This window comes from Acomys minous (assembly GCF_964271855.1).
Source record: "Acomys minous genome assembly, chromosome: 16".
Taxonomy (NCBI): Eukaryota; Metazoa; Chordata; class Mammalia; order Rodentia; family Muridae; genus Acomys; species Acomys minous.
The window spans coordinates 59,196,922-59,215,545 of record NC_140498.1 but is presented as its reverse complement, the minus strand read 5'-3'; the positions used below and the strand labels follow the sequence as shown (position 1 = coordinate 59,215,545).

Here is an 18,624-nt window from a genome sequence, read left to right as displayed (position 1 = left end):
AGATCCATAATTGGTATCTAAAGAAATGTGGTCAGTCATGGAACCATAATGGAGAGAGGAAAAAAGGGGGGAAACAATGCAATATGTTTTAAGAAAATGTATAAAATACATTTTAATTAACAAGTAACTAGAGAGATAGATTGGCAGTTAAGTGCCATGGATGCTGTTACTTTAGGACTCAGGTTCCATCTCCAGAAACCACATAGTAACTAACCATGTGCTGTAATTCCAGTGCCAGGGTCTCCTACCTTCTGCCATCTGCTGTTACTGGGCACACACACACACACACACACACACACACACACACACACACGCACATGCACACGCACACGCACACACACATGCATGCACATACACACACACATACACGCATACACACATGCACGCACATACACACACACGCACACGCACGCATGCGCGCACACACACCACATGCGCGCACACGCACACATGCATGCACACACACAATAGCCCAGCAAAGCTGTTCCTCTAAGAACAGAGACCACAATGCTAATAAGTGATTTTTCCTCTTTATTTTCTAAATCTGTGTTCTATGTCATTTCCATATGTGAGAACTGTGGCATGGGTACATCTATCTGTTCGGTCACACATCATGACCGACAGGTAGCACGGGCCCCATGCAATCTCCTTTCCAGGGTCAGTTACTTATATTCAGCTAAGACCTTGTGGTACAAGATGAACATTCCAGAGGCATTTCTGCCCGTTATTTTTATATTTTACATGTTTCTGCATGGCTTTGAGCTGAGTGTGCTCCTAAATATCTCTGCTTTTACACAGTGGGCTCATTCAGAAGAGGATTTTACTTAGCATGCTTAGGAGTCTGTGAACCTATGTGTGAGCCTATCTGGACCCCCTAAATAAGCTCTCAATGCTTCGTTGGCTGGGGAAAAACATTGCTCTGGAAGTGACTCTCATGCTTTCCTTGCTGCCACAGGGGGGAACTCTTTCTCAGCTCTTCTGTCTTGGCTGTTGTGATGGTTTTTCTTGGTACTCAAACTGACAACAGCTGGAATTAACTAAAACCCAAACAGTTGGGAACTGTGGGAAATTTGTACTAATGATAGCTTTTGAAGTGGGAACCCCCCCTTTTTTTTAAGATTTATTTATTAATGTATACAGTTCTCTGCCCACCAGAAGAGGAGACCAGATCTCATTACAGATGCATTGGAGCCACCATGTGGTTGCTGGGAATTGAACTCAGGACCTCTGGAAGAGCAGACAGTGCTCTTAACCTCTGAGCCGTCTCTCCAGGCCCCGGGAAACCCCTTTTTAATCTGGATCTTTTTGGGGTAAAAACGTTCCAGCTTTAATCTAGGCTACAGCTTCTGGTGGCATCCTACATGTACAAGGGACATCAAAGATGCTGGTACTTTCTCTTTGTCTCCTTGTCCTAGCTCTGGTGAGCACATTCATGTTGTGGCTGGCACTACATCCTACTTCCTCAGAATTCTGGTACGTACTGAAGGCCACCTGAGACATCCAGACACGTGGACTCAACCATTATTGGATTTTTTTTTTAAGCTAAATTCCAAACATTCATTTTTACCAATAAAGACTCAAGAGCCAGATGCTAGGGTGAAAGCCTGCTAGCTCAGAGAGGCAGAGAAAAGCATCCAGTCAATTTTCCTTCTCAGCCAGCGTCCCAAAAGAAAAAAAGCCCCTTCTCCATGCTGCCTTAAAAACCCTTCAAACTGAATGCCCCCTCTTTCCACTTCCTGTGCATCTCTCCGTCTTTCCTCAGGACTTCCTCTCACTATCCATGGTCTTTGTGTTCACTTCGTGTAACAGGTTGCTTTCTCTGCCTCTGGACCCATGGATGGTTTTATTTCACTGTTTACTGAAAGCTCTTGGATCAGGGGGGACGCGGTGGTGCACACCTGTGGTCCCAACCCTCCGGGAGGCAGAGGCAGGCAGATCACTGTGAGTTCGAGGCCAGCTTGGTCTACAGAGTGAGTCCAGGACAGGCAAAGCTACACCGAGAAACCCTTGCTCGAAAAAACAGAAGAAGAAGAAGAAGAAGAAGAAGAAGAAGAAGAAGAAGAAGAGGAAGAAGAAGAAGAAGAAGAAGAAGAAGAAGAAGAAGAAGAAGAAGAAACGAAGGAAGGATGCTCTTGGATAAAGGTGTGTATTAGGGACAAGCCATACCACAATTACCTCTTTACAATAAAGAGAACGCTCTTGGATTGAAGGTGTGTGCTACAGCTGAGCCACACCAAAACTAGAAACAGATATTTCCAGGACACAATTTTAGGGCTCACAGTGTGATCAAATACCCTGCTATATGGATTCTTCAACTTTCCATTGGTAGACAGTCATGGTTGAACTAGTTGGACCACAGCCTGTCAGACTCAAATAAACCCTCTTTCTACACCCTTAGATCAATTTCATCAGTACTGTTCATCTCGACAACCTTTAGCAATACAGCTCTGTTCTTTTTCACCTTCCCACCGAGGAAGGTGTCTCTGCTAACCATAGTCGTCCACAGTGTTTGTCATCTGTCAACTGCTTTCTTCCCAGAATTGTCTCACATCTACCAGGTGAAAAGGAGCGGCAGTTTACCTGAAACTGGCATGAAGCCACAAAATGAAAATCTTGTTTCCTAAAATTTCTTTTTAATAGTTACTGTTCTGGGCACCCTTCCACTTGTGGATCAGATTGGTAACTCCATGGCGAGCTTTACAAGCAATCCTTCCTCTGATCCCAGGAGGAGGAAGGCAGAGTGCCTCTTAATTGCTGTGGCAATTAATTCAGGCAAGCTCTGAAGTCCTGAGGTGGACAGAGCAGGGCCACAGCCAAAAAAGGGGGAGGAGCAAGCGGCTGAGCGGCCAGAGCTGGGGTGGTGGGTCCTCCCCCGGGCTGGGTGGGAAGCTGTGGATGGCAAATCTCTGCCCCTCTGCAAAGGGTCTTGCCCTAAACTGGAAACATAGGTCAGGAAGTTCTGTGTCTTGGCTTTTAGGCACACTCTAACCCTAAGGGAGGTGTTCCTGTCAATCAAGACACATTAACCAATCAGAGCCTCCTGGCGGACCTGCCCGCCAGAAGAGGAGTGTTCTTCCGGGTTCCGTGAGGCGGGTTCAGCTCCGTTGCTGAGCAGGCTTGATTGGTTCTGAGTGACGCGCTCTGAGCGCTGCTGCTGCTGCAGAGTGCTGTGAGGAGAGCTCAGGCAAGCTCTGAAGCCCCGACATGGTGAGTGCAGGGGAGGAGCAGGCATCTGAGCAGCGGGGGCTGGTGTGCTGGGTCTTTCCCTGGGGGCTCCAGGGTAAACAGCGGCCAGAGAGAGCCTCTAGTGAGAAACCTAGTCACTTCCTGGCCCAGGTGATAGGCTCTGCCTAACTTCGCAAAGCATTTGCAGCTGGGGTTTGTGTGTAGAAACATCCTTGGGAGGATTTCAGACTCGGAGTATCTTAGAAAGTTCTGCCCTGAGCATTTAATATTTAGGTGTAAGATCCATTTGGAGTTAATTTTGTGGAGTCTGTAAAAGGCGTCTCCTGTGGTGGGTAGCACTCAATATTAAGCTGTGACGTAGAGTTGATGCTGTAAAGGATTTACCATCGCTTAGGACGCAGTAAGTGACACCAAGTAGAATTTAGCTGAGGAGGACTGCTCTACAACTCCCCACAGATGAGCAGTGTGCTAACCAGGCCTGTTAGAGATTAGCGTGCTAGGATACACGTTTGCTCACCAGGATTATCCAGACATTTAGCCACAAACCATGACAAAGGAGACAGCTCTGATGCCCATGCAGCTCCTGGGCCCCCGCAAGCCTGCTCCTGCTCCACCTCTCTATGGTCAGTCAGCACTGTGGAAGTTGTCCTCTGCGATGCAGCCCAGCTGTCAGTTTTCAAAGAGCAGCTTCCTCTCCTTAGCATCATCCTGGGCTGTTTAGGGATATCCATGGAGCCTCTTGAGGCAGCAGCTCAGCTGACTGTAACCCAGTGCCACCACTGAGGCCCTGCCTGCCTCCACAGGATGGCCAGGCCAGACTCCATCTCCTCCTGTACCAGGAGTCTTCACTAAGGTCACCCTCACAGGTTCCAGGGAAATGACCAGCGCACCAGGTTTCTACACTAGGTCCCAGATGCACTGCACTGTCTCCACCTCCCCACCTGATCCTTCCCAGTCCTGTCCCCATTCACCACCAATCCACCCACAGACTCTCTCCTATTTCCCCTCTCTAGAAGTGTCCATGCTGGCCTCTTTAGTCTTCCTCTTTACATGTCCTCTAGGGCTGTGGAGTGTAGCTCAGTTAGTTACCTAATATCTATGTCCATTTCTAAGTGAATGAATACCATATTTGTCTTTCTGGGTCTTGGTTACCTCGCTTAGGGTCTTTTATTTTTCTCGTTGCATCCATTTTCCTGTAAATTTCATGGTGTCTTTTAATATCATTTTTAACAGCTGAGTAATTTGCATTCTGGATTGGCAAAAGCAAGCAAGTAAGCTTTCTGGAGGCAGCCCACTCATATTTGCATGGCTGATGAATAGATGATTCCCTGTGTAGGCAAAGCCCAGGGATTTGGCCTGTAGCCTGCTTGTTGCTGATAACTTGCCTTTCCGTGCTTGTCATTACTGTGTCCCTCATATAAACCTGCCTATTACTCTTTGTATTTGGGAAATTACCGGCATAATCTTAGGAAGATAATTTTATAATTCCTGATGATGATTTCTGAGTTGATTCAGGTAACTTTTCACCCTCCGGCAAATTAGCTAAAAGCTCAGTGAACCACATGAATTACACCAAGAAAAAAAAACAAACAAACAAAGCAACGTTAAGACAATTAATGATCAAGGAAATGCATTCAGTGTAGGTTTAGTCCAAGGAATGAGGCCCAGGAAATGCCGTGTGGATAGAAAAACACAGAATAAATAGCTCTTCAAGACAAGGCAAACACCTATTTCTTTCTTGGTAAAAACATTGACATAAAAACTTGCTTTGAACACATAATGTACAACCTTTGAAATTAGAAAAGAAAAGATAAAACTTCTGCTTTAAACACATAATAAGCATATGGACAAAGCCACTGCTTTGACTTAAACAAAAGGGTCTAGCTAGATACACTTCTAAGGAAAGAAATTAAAACCAATAACTTACAGCACCTCCCTTTTTCTGTAACAATTGTATCTATTCTTGAATAATTGTTTTTTACATACCTCATGTATCAGACACCTGCCATGGAGAGATGCATTTAGGGTGTGGAAGAAACCAAACTGAGAGATGCATGAGAAGTGGCAGGGACGGGGCCATGAGCCCTTGGAGACTGAAGCTCCAGGATTTGGCGTTTCCCCTGATGGGTTTCCTGCCATGGTCCAGTGTAACCATTACCTTCTGTTGGGATAGGAAGGGTGTTGTGGACCGCTGCATGTTGGAAAGATACTCAACTTGTTTCCTGAGTTTACAAATTGTGGCCGTCATGAGATTGACTTGAGTGTCAGAAGAGACTTTGGACGTTTGAACAGTGTTGGGGCTGTTGCGGATTTAGGATCACTAAAGTTAGACTAACTGCGTTTTCATCATGGGATGACCGTGAGCCTCTAGAGCGCAGGCTCAGAATGTAGTGGGTGGAATCAGAAAGCTGTCAGATAGGATGATGTCTTGAACACTCGTCTTTCCTTTGTGGCTTTCCTTGGGGAGCTTATGGAAGTTATGTAGCTGGAGCCTTTCTAGATTCCTCATTGAGGACGGGATTTGAGTGTCTGTAGATCCAATCCATTTCCTGTTCTTGGTGTCTACTGGGCTGTGGTTGAACCTGACCACTCAGCTTCTTTCTCCTGCTGTCATGCCTTCCCTGTTATAAATCACCATCATTAAACTGCATAAGATACAGTAGAAGTTACGGCTCTTTGGTGCTGAGCAATTGCTATTCAATGCTAGCCTGTTGGTTGTTATTTTTAATTTTGTCTCTTTTGTTTCTGTTTTTGAAGACAAAGTTTCTCTGTGTACCCTGACTTTCCTGGATGTATGTAGACCAGGCAGGCATTGAACTTAAGAGATCTACCTGACTCTGGCCCCAGAGTGCTGGGAATATATGTCGGCGATCATGCCTGGCTTTTTTGTTTGTTTGTTTGTTTGCTGTTGTCTGGAGCTTCACTCACATCTTGAATTTTGAAATTTAGCTGAGGAATATAAGCTACTTCTCAGAATGGCGTGCTTTCATGACATTAATACTGCCTGAGCCTTCTGAGTTATTGGACTGCAGGTGCGTGACGTTCTTCCTGCATGTTGAGTTTGTTTTGATTTTTTTTTTTTTGAGTGAATGAATATGTGTACTTTGCCTATATGCATGAATGTGTCCCCCATGTGTACCTGGTCCTTACAGTAGTCAGAAGGTGGCTTCAGAACTCCTGAACTTGGTGTGATGGATAACTGTCAGCCCCTGAAAGGACCGGTAATTGAGCTTAATTATATTCAGGAACAGCAGGAGTTCCTCACTGCTGAGCCATCTCTTCTGCCCTATGCTGATTATTTATGATGAACATTTATATTGGTAATATTTTCATCTTTCCACTTGTCCCTTTTATACATGCATTCCCTTCTAGTAAGAGCTTATTAATGTTACAGTTTAAACTGGGGCACTTCAGGCTTCCTCAATGTGAATACAGAACTAAAATTAATGTATACATTTTTAAAAGAACTTTTACTGAAAACCTCTGAGTTTCTCTGTCTTGTTTGTTTGTTTGTTTGTTTGTCGCAGGAGTCAGGGTTTTAATATGTACCTTTGTCTCTTCAGGCTGGCATTCATCTCAATGAGATACACCTGCCTCTGTCTCCTGAGTGTTGGCACCATCCACTCAGTTTGTACATTATTTTTTGTAGTTAGTAATTGTTCATATAGTTTATCTGACATGTGCTCAGTACTGTTGATCTGTTTGCTTGTATCACTCTCTCTTTATGTCTGTTAATTGGCATTTCTTTTTCAAGGCTATATCTTATTCAAAGTGTGCAGAATTGACAGAGATGAACCTGATTATTCAGTTTCCTTCTAAAATAACTTGGTGATTACATTAGAATTTGTATGTCAGGAAATAAGTGGAGGAAGCACCAGAATTATATGAATATATTAACAATGAATTATATTGTTGCAGTGTTATCAGTATCATGTTTTCTGTTTACACATGTATGGGATATTTTAGGATTCATTGACCTATGATGATGTGCATGTGAACTTCACTCAGGAAGAGTGGGCTTTGATGGATCCTTCTCAGAAGAGTCTCTACATAGATGTGATGCTGGAGACCTGCAAGAACTTCACTGCTATAGGTACGATTGTGAATTTACTTTGTGTTTTAAAATAAAGGGCAAACTGTTTCTTGGTTATTGATGCTCTTCTGCAATTTCAATTGAGAACAAGGAAAACTGAGGTGAATAAATAAGGCATGGTTATAAGGTTCACTGATGATAGTAACTTCAATTTTACATAATTTCCAATGACATGTCATATATTTTCTGGTACTGTATTTTAGGCTTCATTTGGGAAGGCCACAATACTGATGAACATTGCCAAAGTTCTAGAAGACATGGAAGGTAATTTTCATGTGCAAGCTGATACACATATGCCTCTGAAGAAATCTTAATATGTCCTGGAAGTTTGTAAGTGTAAAACAGCACTATTTTTAAGTGTATTGATGATTATTAAATTTGAGAATACCATGTACCTAAATGGGAGGAGTGTGATGTCTGTTAGTCATTCCTCTAAGAAGGGACATAAGGAAGGAATGCCTGGCTATATCCCACCATGTGAGACATAGCCCCATAGAGCTATGCTGTAGAGCTGTAATCTGTTTAGTCTGTACCACTCAGATGTTACAAAAGGTATACACATTGAACGTCTGATGAGTATATATCCAAAACCTTCTATTAAACAACCAGTCCATGCTAAAGCTGTTGCTGCTTATATACTAGAACTAATGCTGCTAAGTTTAGTGAGGGGGGAGTTTATGAGACTCAAGAATGCTGTTGTGGAGAAACCTTAATCTCTATCGCACCTGTGTACGAGGAACAAAAAGACAAAATGTGTCATGCAGTATGGAAGCCGTTCATATTATTATTCTTTTAGTAGGTATTGCATATGTCACTGTAGGCTCTGGTCTTTTTAAAACCTGCTTTATTAGGGGCTTTTTAATGACTCCACCTCCCTTCCGACCCACCTACCCTAGATAGGAGACAAAGGAGGATAATGGAGACATTGGAAGTAGAAGACCTTTTTAGACTTAGTTGGTTGGAGCAATTCCATACTTCATCAAAGGATTTTCAGCATCAAACACAGCAACAGGAACAAGCAATCGAGGGAGCAACAGCAGACACAACAGCCTCTTTGAAAAAGTCTTTTCCTGACAATGTCTCTCTAGGGGTGTCATGATCAAGAGCAATGAACAGCCAAGTGAAGGAAAGCACTGCAAAAGCCCAAAGCCCAGCCTCTGGTTTCAGCTTCTATTTGCCTCCACTCTGAGTCTGTACCAGGATGTTTATCAGCTGGCAAAGACCATGCCCAAGCTTATCAGCTGGTAAAGACCAGGCAAGGGGCAGCTCCCTTTCTAGCAGGCAAACATCACACGCTTTCACACAGTCTCTTTTATATCACATACTTGGGGCCAAACAAAGATATGTTTACATCTAGTATAAGTCACAATGGATGCATTAGAAGGTATGTAGGAATCTCAACTGAGTGAAATTCAAAATTTCTGAATGCAATACAAGTTTACAATGAATTGGTTTTCCAACTTTGTTGGGAATGCATGCACAAATTCACACTAGAAAATCCTTGAGTACTAGGAACGTGGAAATTCTTCTGTTTGACCTGGTTCACCTTGCAAATGTAAGATGACTCATACTATAGGACAATTCATGAATGAAATCACAGTGGTAAAGCTTTGAGCTCTTTCAGATCTCTTCAAATACATGTAAAAGCTGATATAGAAAAGGGATGGTATAACTGTGAGCAGTGTAAAAAATGCTCTTATCATCACAGGTATCTTCGAAGACGGAAAACCAACCATAATGAAGGGTAATGCTATGAATGTAGACAACGTAATAAATCCTTAAGATCAGATCCCTCTTTACAATGATAACAAATTATAAACTTAATTCATACAGATAAAATGTGCCTCAGTGTAATGAATGTGGTAAAGCTTTCACATGTGCCAATTATCTTTGCAGGCATGAAAGAGGTCATACTGGAGAGAAACCCTATGAATGTAACCAGTGTGGGAAAGCCTTTGCATTTCATAGTTATCTTCAAAGACATGAAAAGATTCATACTGGAGAGAAACCCTATGGATGTGATCAATGTGGTAAATCATATTCAGAACTCTGGATTCTCCAAAAACACAAAAGAAAACATACTGGAGAGAAACCCTATGACTATAACCAATATGGGAAAGCCTTCTCATTTCATAGTGATTTTCAAAGGCATGAAAAAAATGATAGGGGAGAAAAACCCTATGGATGTGATCAATGTGGTAGATCCTATACAGAACTTAAGAATCTCCAAATACATAAAAGAACACATACCCGAGAGAAACCCTATGAATGCAATCAATGTGGTAAAACATTTGCATTTCATAGTGACCTTCAAAGGCATGAGAAATTTCATAGTGGAGAGAAACCCTATAGATGTGATCAGTGTGGAAAAGCATATTCAAAACTCTGCAATCTGCAAAAACATAAAATAACACATACTGGAGAAAAACACTATGAATGTAACCAATGTGGTAAAGCCTTTGCACTCCATAGTTATCTTCAAAGGCATGAAAAAACTCATACTGGAGAGAAACCCTATGTATGTGATCAATGTGGTAGAGCCTTTTCACAAAACATTAATCTCAGAATACATGAAAGAACACATTCTGGAGAGAAACCCTATACATGTAGCCAATGTGATAAAGCCTTTGCATGTAATAGTTATCTTCAAAGACATAAAAAAAGTCATACTGGAGAGAAACCCTATGTGTGTGATCAGTGTGGTAAGGCCTATACAGAACTCAGGAATCTCCGAAAACATAAAAGAACACATGTTACAGAGAAGCCCTATGAATGTAACCAATGTGGGAAAGCCTTTGCATTTCATAGCGATTTTCAAAGGCATGAAAAAAATCATAGTGGAGAAAAACCCTATGGATGTGATCAGTGTGGAAAAGCCTATACTGAACTTAAGAGTCTCCAAATACATAAGAGAACACATACCCGAGAGAAACCCTATAAATGTAATCACTGTGGTAAGATGTTTGCATTTCACTGTGATCTTCAAAGGCATGAGAAAATTCATACTGGAGAGAAACCCTATGGATGTGATCAGTGTGCAAAAGCATATTCAGAACTCTGGAAGCTCCAAAAACATAAAATAGCACATTCTGAAGAGAAACCCTATGAGTGTAATCAATGTAGCAAAGGCTTTGCATGTAATAGTGGTCTTCAAAGGCATAAAAAAATTCATACTGGAGAGAAACCCTATGGTTGTGACCAATGTGGTAAAGCCTTTTCACAACTCTGCAATCTTCAAAAACACCAAAGAACACACAATGTAGAGAAACCCTATGGATGTAACCAATTTGGCAAAGCCTCTGCACAACACAGTCAGCTTAAAAAGCATGGAAGGAATCACACTGGGGAGAAACCCTGTGAATGTATTTAATGTGGTGAAACCTTTGCACACTTCTATAGTCTTCATCATCACGAAGGACTTCATACTGGAGAGAAACCCTACGAATGGAAGCAATGTGGTAAAGCCTTGCCCATCACAGTCATCTCTGAATGCGGTAAAGAGCACATCCCTGAGATAAATTTTAAATGCCCTCCATGCGGTAAAGCCTTTGTGTTACTGGGTCCTCTTAGATCCAAACCCAACTCCAGGCCCATGAAGATGACAAGGATTAGGTGTAAGCAAGTCAGTACTCATCTATCAGGAATGCAGAGCAGACTGGAGAGCGCAATTGTAAGCCCCCCTTGCACGCTTGCCCACCCTTAGCCAAAAATGGAGGAAGAAAATATGGTCCATTTACACAGTGGAATACTCCTCAGCCATTACAAACAAGGACACCATGAACCCATCAGACAAGTGGATGGAACTAGAAATCTCCTGAGTGAGGTGACCAGACCCAGAAAGACACACATGGTATGTACTCACTTATAAGTGGACATTAGCCATAAAGTCTAGGATACCATGCTCCAGTCTACTACCCAAAGAAGCTATATGACATGGAAGGCCCAAGTGAGGATGCTTGCATCTCACTCAGAAGGGTGGATGAAGTAAGTAGACATCTGAAGTGGATGGAGGGAGAGACCTGGGTGGGAGGGGGTAGTCGGGTGGGGCAGGGTCAGGGGAAGAGCTGGGACAGAGAACAGAAATCAGTGGAGGGTGGTGGTTTGGCTGCCAGAGCCCATCTTTGGACGTATAGGGGAGAATCTTGGGGTGGGACCGAGAATTCAGAGTTTGCTTTATCTCTTAGGTCGCCTGCCAAGCTGATGGCTCAGGCAACTGGTCCCAACAGATGATTGAAAGAACTAGAAAGATGGGAGGGAGCCAGGCTTCCTTCTCTCAAGGCTGCCTATGCTACTATTAATGAGAAGAACTGAAACTGACCACTTTTTTCCTGCAGCTAGGTCTGTGAAAATAGCTCCTAGGCAAAACCTGCAGCCTAGTATAAAGGGAAAAAACTCTCTTACCTGTAGATTATCTCCTGTGTAGGAGCAGGCGTCTGCTGAGAGATCTGCAGGCTAAAGTAAATTTGGCTTGCTTATCTTAGAAGGCTGGTGGTAAAGGCCTGAGTTTACTAACTTATTTGTGAATCTGCAGGGGAATAAGAAATGAGAGTTAGAAAATAGACCATTCACACACACACCAGCACTCGAGAGCGAAAACGGATGAGGCAAATGGCCCCAACAGATTTTATCATCCTGGTTACTTTTCTTATACCCTGCACAAAAGCTCTCCATGTCAGAGAAAGACTTACCTCATAGTCAAAAAGATTTATCACTGAGACAGATGAAACTATTACAATAGGATGGATTTTAGTGATTATGTATTTCAGTACTAAGCTGCAGGCATAAGGTTAATGTGCAATGCTGATTTCTGTACTCCCCATATCTGGTTGCAATCCTTTATTCTGAAAATCTCCTGTCTCATTGTTGTGTACACTCTCCTCCCCAATTGTCCCCTGATATGCCAATAAAGCAGTTTATAGCCAATTGCTGAGCAGTGGTAGAGAATTGGGCGGGACTTCCTGCCAGTCATAGGAGGAGGAGTTAACGGGAGAAATAGGGGGATCAGCCGGGGTATTCAGCCATGGGAGCAGTCCAGGAAAAATCAGAAGGAACTTGAACTCTACAAAGTATCTCTGGGACATAGAGGGAGAATGCCAAATTAGTTTAAAGGGTTATGAACAGAGTAATAACTGCTCCATTATTGTGTTGTGAAACCTGTTATTAAACAATTACAAAGAGTCTCAATTATTTGTGTAATAGCTGGATTAAAAGAGAAAAACAAACAAACACAGTTTTTTTTTAACAATAATATTTTGGTGTATCAAGGTGGCTCAAGCTACATAGGAAATGAAACTTCAGGGCAGTTTCTTACTTCTGTTCATCAGGAGAGTAACTGCAGCTCAAAGGCAGGAGCTCACAGCTTCCTGATTATACAGACCCCATGCAAGGCCTCCAACAGGCTGCAGAAAAAGAAAAATTGATTCTGCAGAGGGGCAGTTCTTTTAGGAAGTCCTTGCTGAGAAAAAAAAAGTGTCTCTTTAGGACAAGCAAGCTTCTCAAAGCCCAAATGTCCTAGCTAAGGAAGGACACTAAATCCTTTGGGAAGGGGCTCTGGAGCAAACACTTATGGCCCCAATACGTTCTCTGAGTGAGTGAGGGAGGGCTGAGGGTATCTTGAGAGTAGAAAAACAAAAAAGCCTTTCCCTTGAAGCAGGAGCCAGAGATAGGCTGAGAAGACTTGGGCATCTGAACTGGTAAGGTCTCCATGGGAGGTGGGTCTAAGAAAGTAAAGTCCTTAGGAAGAAGTTTTGAGATTAAGGAATTGATTAATTTTTGTTGAAAATCAAGGAAGACGCAGTGACACAGTGCTTCTTGATTCAATTTCAGTTTCTCTTAGCATACAAATAATTTTTTCAGTGACACAGTTTCATTTTTCTCCTTTTTGGGAGAGATGAGAATAAGACAGATTGGAAAAAGAAGAGACTGAGTCATTAGATGCTAAATTAAAGGACATAAAACAAAGCTTGGAAGGATCCTTGAATCAAAATAGGGAACCTTTAAAGAAATCCAATCTGGAACTTACAATAACACCAAAAGAGGTAGTTACAGATGAGGATATTCACAATGGCTTGAAGAAATTCCAGGATGGCAGCCCATTGAGATAACTGTGTAGAAAGACTGGGTATAGGCCAACCTGGTCAGCCTAGACCTTGTATGTGTATTGTCTAGGTTCAAATACTGGATGAAAGTCTATAAGCAGGCTGGGCTTTAATCCCAGTACTCAGTAGGCAGAGGCAGGTGGATTGCTGTGAGTTCAAGACCAGCCTGGTCTACAAAGTAAGTCCAGGACAGCCAAGGCTACACAGAGAAGCCAAAAAAAAAAAAAAAAAAAAAAAAAAAAAAAAAAAAGAAACGAAAGAAGAAAGTCTATATGTTGAAATAGAAGTGCAAATTGGTGTTGCCCTGGATCAAGGTTATACAGTGGCTTGTGTGCTCCATTTTTACAGAATTTGGAGAACTAACATATATACACCATGCCATAAGTTAAAATTCACAATTACAATGGACTTTTGCCATAATTCTGGAGCACATGATTCTAAAGTTACACATTTGTTAGAGATGGTGACTGTCTTGGAGATGCCGCTGCAAATTGGGGCTGATGGTGCTTCAGCAAGCATATGCACTGTAATACAACAGTTATTTAGATGTTATGACATGAAACCTGTAACATATAATGTTTAACTGTATAAGTCAAACAATTATGAAAAGATCTAACAATACTTTTAAAAAGGTGATCGTAAGACAGAAGGGGAATATAATATCTTCCCAAAATCGATTGAAGAATGATTCATTGTTGTTGTTGTTGTTGTTTTACCAAAATAATGCTGTTTATTTCCATCTCAAAGTACAGTCATTCAATTAGTTACCTCCTCTCTGAGGCAGCACTTAGATTGTCCCACCAGAGAGCCATCTCCCCTGCCCCACTCTGAGAAATGGCCTACTCTCTAGGGCATCCTATCATCTTTTCTCTTCCTATGCTTTGTCATCTCCTTTTAAATTTGACTCCTTCCCTTCCACCCTCTTTTCTTCTGTGCTTCACTTCCTCAGACCTGTTTCTTGCTCTCCCTCCTCTTGTCTTCCCTTCTCATACAGAAGCCTCCCCCTTCTACCCTTTCTCTTCAGTTTTGCTCATTCTCCCTGGCTTCTCCCATTTCAACCTCATAATCCCCAGGGCGCTCAGTCTTCACGCCTGTCAGTGCCCTCATACCTTAGCTTCTTTCCAGGACTTCCACTGTGCCTCCCCTGCCCCAGCTCTGTCCCTTTCTTGTTTTCTGTCCTGGCAGACTCTATCTACACCACTCCTCATGCAATTCTTCTCCGGAGCAGTGTCCTTTCGATGTGCTCTGGCCATTAGCACTTCCCACAGGTGTGGCTCCAGGATCTCTGAGATCATAGCAATCATCTCCTAGGATGTAGAGGAAGAGGGCCAAGTAGAGGTCCTTAGATGACTCAGGAGGTGACTAGAAAGGCTGAAGTGGCCCGTTGGGCATGAGCCCTATTATCTTTGGGATCAAAGAATATGTTCCTGACCTCCATATGGATGGTAGCAGGCGGGGGTGCAGATTTTTAATTTTCTTAAATGAGACAAGTAGCATACCTGCCAAGATGCCCTGGACTTTAGAAAAAACTACTGAATTAGATGAGCATATAAAGGTGATAATTCCAAAATGGAAGACAGGAAATGTGTTGCCTTGGGGAGGAGAATATGCTCTTGTCTCAAGAGGAAACAAAGGCTAGCTATTCCATCCAAACCGATGAAGATCAGATTTGACAGGGGGAGACCTTCTGATGATCTTGGCTGAAGACAGAAGGAAAGAAATCAAGAAGACCAAACAAGACAGGCAACATAATTTGCTGATCCTGCCACATGGGAACAGCTGTGAGACTGACTGTGATATGAACATGTATGTCTCTAGCCAGAACTTCAGCTATACATGGCCAATAAATCTTTGGCTGCAAATTCTTCAGGATTTGTCATGCCATTCTTTTAATGGCATAGATGAAATTTTATTTTACAGGGAGCCATCTTTAATTGAACTGTGCTTGGGGGGGGGTGTGCCAAGATGGCAGTGATGAAGACACATGCTGCCTGATTTGCAGGGAAGAGACCACAGACGCTAACCGGACCCACGGACCGCGGGTGCTATGGATAACTACTTGAGAGAGATCTACACAGTACTGACCATGGATTAGTCAGACCTCTGGTCATCCCGCACCCCAGGAAGGATGACAGACTAGTCCCACAGAGCCCAGACAGGACCTAGATTGTAAGTGACGAGCGCTGAGCAGCAGCGTTGGTTGGTGTGCCAACTCAGTATTTGGGACTGAATCTGCGGCAGGAGTGCCTCAAACCTCCTGGACTAGGGACATCTACAGGGAATGGGTGGATTGGGGCCTCAGACCGCCCCCACCCAACCCACACAGGCTCATAGAACGCCTAGGTGCCATTAGGGCACCCAGTCAGAGGTGGGTACGGTCCCAGCCGCTATGTGCCCTGACAAGGAAAAGTGATAGCCTCGCCTTGTGGGAGAACTCAGTATTTGGGACCGAATTTGCAGTGGCGGTACTTCAAATGTTGGACCCCTAGAGTCCACTCGGGTAGTAGGGGGTTGTCCCGAGAGACCACTCGAGGACCACAGTGTTGATGCAAAAGCACAAGGTTTATTGCTGACGCTCGTCAGGGGGCCTCAGCACTCACTCGGGAGGGAGGGAGGCACACCGAGTCACTGTTACAGACTATTTTTAAAGGCTAAAACCACAAAGGTTAGGAGGCGCTGCATGCCCTATGTTAGGATTGGCTCTGGTGGTCGCTAGGGGTGCTTGTCTAATTATTATTGGCTATTGTAGGGGTCATTGGCCTCGGGAGCTGTTCGTGGCAAAGAGGGGTGTTGGGGAGTTTTCAGAGAATTTCCAGATGGTAATTGTTTACCTTAGTTGAAATTGTTTATCTCGGTTGCCCACCTTGATCTCAGAAACTGAAGCTAAGCTGGCCTTCAATTCTCTCTGGGTCATTTTCCCAAGCTTGTCTGGGTCACGTTCCCAGGCTGGCTGAGAGAGAGGGCTTTACACAAACCCCCTGGACTAGGAAAATCTACAGGGAACAGGTGGCTTGGGGCCTTAGACCCCCCCCAACTCTGGCCCCATGCAAGCCCACAGAAGGCCTAGGCACCATTCAGGCACCAAGTCAGCTGTGGTACAGTCCCCACCTACTGGGTGCTCTGAGAAGGAAACTCTACAGAGGGCAATTCAGCCCCCAGAGCCTGGTCTGGAACCCGCCTTCAAGTTACAAGCTGCCGAAGTCAGGGACACACAGCCACAGCGGTGTGATCTCAGACCAGAGACGCTGCCAGGAGTCAAGGGCCACAACAGCCCTGTGAACAGGGCTGGGCAGAAACCAAACAGCTAGTCCCAGAGAACTAATCTGGTGCAACTGGTCACAACTGTCCTAGCCTAGCCAGGTTCCACACCCTTGCTGGGATTCTCACACTCTTGAGAGTAACTTGGCAGGTCAGAGAAGATAGAGCAAATATCTAGCCAACCAACAACAATCAGAAGGCAGTAGCTGCTCTCTCCCTGGCAGGCAGAACCTAGGCCCCACTACCTGGTTGGAGCAGGCGGAAACCTAAACAACTTCTAGAAGCCAACAGGGGTTCAGGCACTCTAGCCTGAACTCTGAGCCTAGGACCCAAAGCCTCAGGGCCTGAGTTTAGGATATTCAAAGCCCAGCCAAACATAGGAAAACCTGCTCTACGTACTCTACCTGAAACTGATAGTGGAGCTGCAGAGCACCATCACCTACCTCGGCTGACCCAGTGGGGAGCCCAGAGTTTGAAGCAAAGTCTTCAGGAACCAAAACCCAGACGCCTGCCTCTCTCAGGGAATAGTTCTCTGACCACCATGAGCTCGACTTACAATTACCAACATACTGCTCTCAACAATCGGTGAAGGGCCCCAGATGATACCTCCCAATATCAGACACAGCAAAATGACTAAAGACCAGCGTAGAAACATGAACAACAAAACGTCAGACAATATGGCATCTCCAGATCCCAGCTATCCCAAAGAAAGCAACCTGGAAACCTCAAGCACAATTGAAATACAAAAAAAGAAAAAAAAAAGACCTCAAATCTCTAGTAATGAATATGATAGTGGAGGAAAGAAAATCTGTAAACAAATGCAGGAAGGGGCAGCCAAACAGGTAGAAGACATAAAAGAGGCCTATAGAGAGTCACTGGAAGGATTCCAGGAAAATTCAAACAATCAGTTGAGAGAAATCAATAAAACCGTTCAAAATCTGAAGATGAAAATGCAAACATTGATAAAGACCTGGTCAGAAGAACAACAGGACCAAGAATGCTTAGAGAAGAAAGCAATCAACACAGACTCAATTTCTAACAGAATCCAAGAGATGGAGGAACAAATCTTGGGTCTAGAAGATACAATCGTTAGTCTTGAAGCAACCATCAAAGAAAATGCTAAATCTGAAAAATTCCTCACACAAAATATTCAAGAAATCAAGGACACCATGAAAAAATGAAACCTGAGGATAATAGGCATTGAGGAAAGAGAAGACGTTCGAATCCAAGGCCCAGAAAATATTTTCAACAAAATCATAGAAGAAAATTTCCCAAATTTAAAGGAGATGTCTTCAAACATACAAGAGGCCTACAGAGCACTAAATAGAATAGACCAGAAAAGAAAAACCTCCCGTCACATAATAATCAAAACACAAAATATACAGAACAAAGAATAAAGTTTAAAAGCTGTGAGAGAAGAGGGCCAAGTAACATTTAATGGCAAACCTATCAGAATTATACCCAACTTCTCAGCAGAGACCATAAAATCCAGAAGGGCCTGGACAGAGATCCTGCAAACCCTAAGAGATCATAGATGCCAGGCCAGACTACTATACTCAGCAAAACTTTCAGTAGCCATTGATGGAGAAAACAAAATTTTCTATGACAAAACCTATCCACAAATCTGGCTTTACAGACATTAATAGAAGAAGAACTCCACCCCAAAGGGATAAGCTACAACCAAAACTGCGTAGGAAATAGATAACTACACCATCCCAAAAATACAACCACACAAACTCCCTACGGTAACCAACATCAAAATTAAGGATCTTAATAATCACTGGTCATTAATATCTCTCAACATCCATGGACTAAATTCTCCAATAAAAGGACACGGGCTTACTGAATGGATCCATAAACAAGATCCAACATTCTTCTCCATTCAAGAAACACATCTCAGCCACAAGGATAGACATTATCTCAGAGTAAAAGGCTGGAAAAAATTATTACAAGCAAATGGTCATAAGAAGCAAGCTGGTATAGCCATTC

General features: G+C 43.3%; 2 protein-coding genes across 11 annotated transcripts in view; both read left to right on the top strand.

The window, feature by feature from the left end:
• The window catches only part of LOC311585997 (uncharacterized protein), a 139,895-nt gene that overhangs the window by 97,661 nt on the left and 23,610 nt on the right, over nt 1-18,624 (top strand). The gene's annotated exons all lie outside the window — the stretch shown is intronic.
• Nucleotides 3,082-17,442, top strand: LOC311586002 (zinc finger protein 431-like). Of its 4 annotated transcripts, XR_014775432.1 has the most exons (5): nt 3,082-3,207; nt 7,153-7,279; nt 7,483-7,543; nt 9,176-11,263; nt 11,464-17,442. XR_014775432.1 is itself a non-coding variant. In XM_084761774.1 (4 exons), the coding sequence occupies exons 1-4, from the start codon at nt 3,205-3,207 to the stop codon at nt 10,647-10,649; spliced, it is 1,665 nt and encodes a 554-aa protein (XP_084617900.1). In that variant the 5' UTR covers nt 3,082-3,204; the 3' UTR covers nt 10,650-17,442. The 4 variants fall into 4 exon arrangements, 2 of the variants coding, with proteins under 2 accessions (XP_084617900.1, XP_084617901.1); XR_014775433.1 differs by lacking the exon at nt 11,464-17,442 and having other exon boundaries at nt 7,483-7,609; nt 9,176-9,316; XM_084761774.1 differs by having other exon boundaries at nt 9,176-17,442.

Excerpts from the sequence above, each read along its gene's own strand:
- LOC311586002 (XM_084761774.1), top strand. Across the intron at positions 7,280-7,482 it reads CAAGAACTTCACTGCTATAG|GCTTCATTTGGGAAGGCCAC; the intron begins GTACGATTGTGA and ends ACTGTATTTTAG. Across the intron at positions 7,544-9,175 it reads AGTTCTAGAAGACATGGAAG|GCATGAAAGAGGTCATACTG; the intron begins GTAATTTTCATG and ends TTATCTTTGCAG.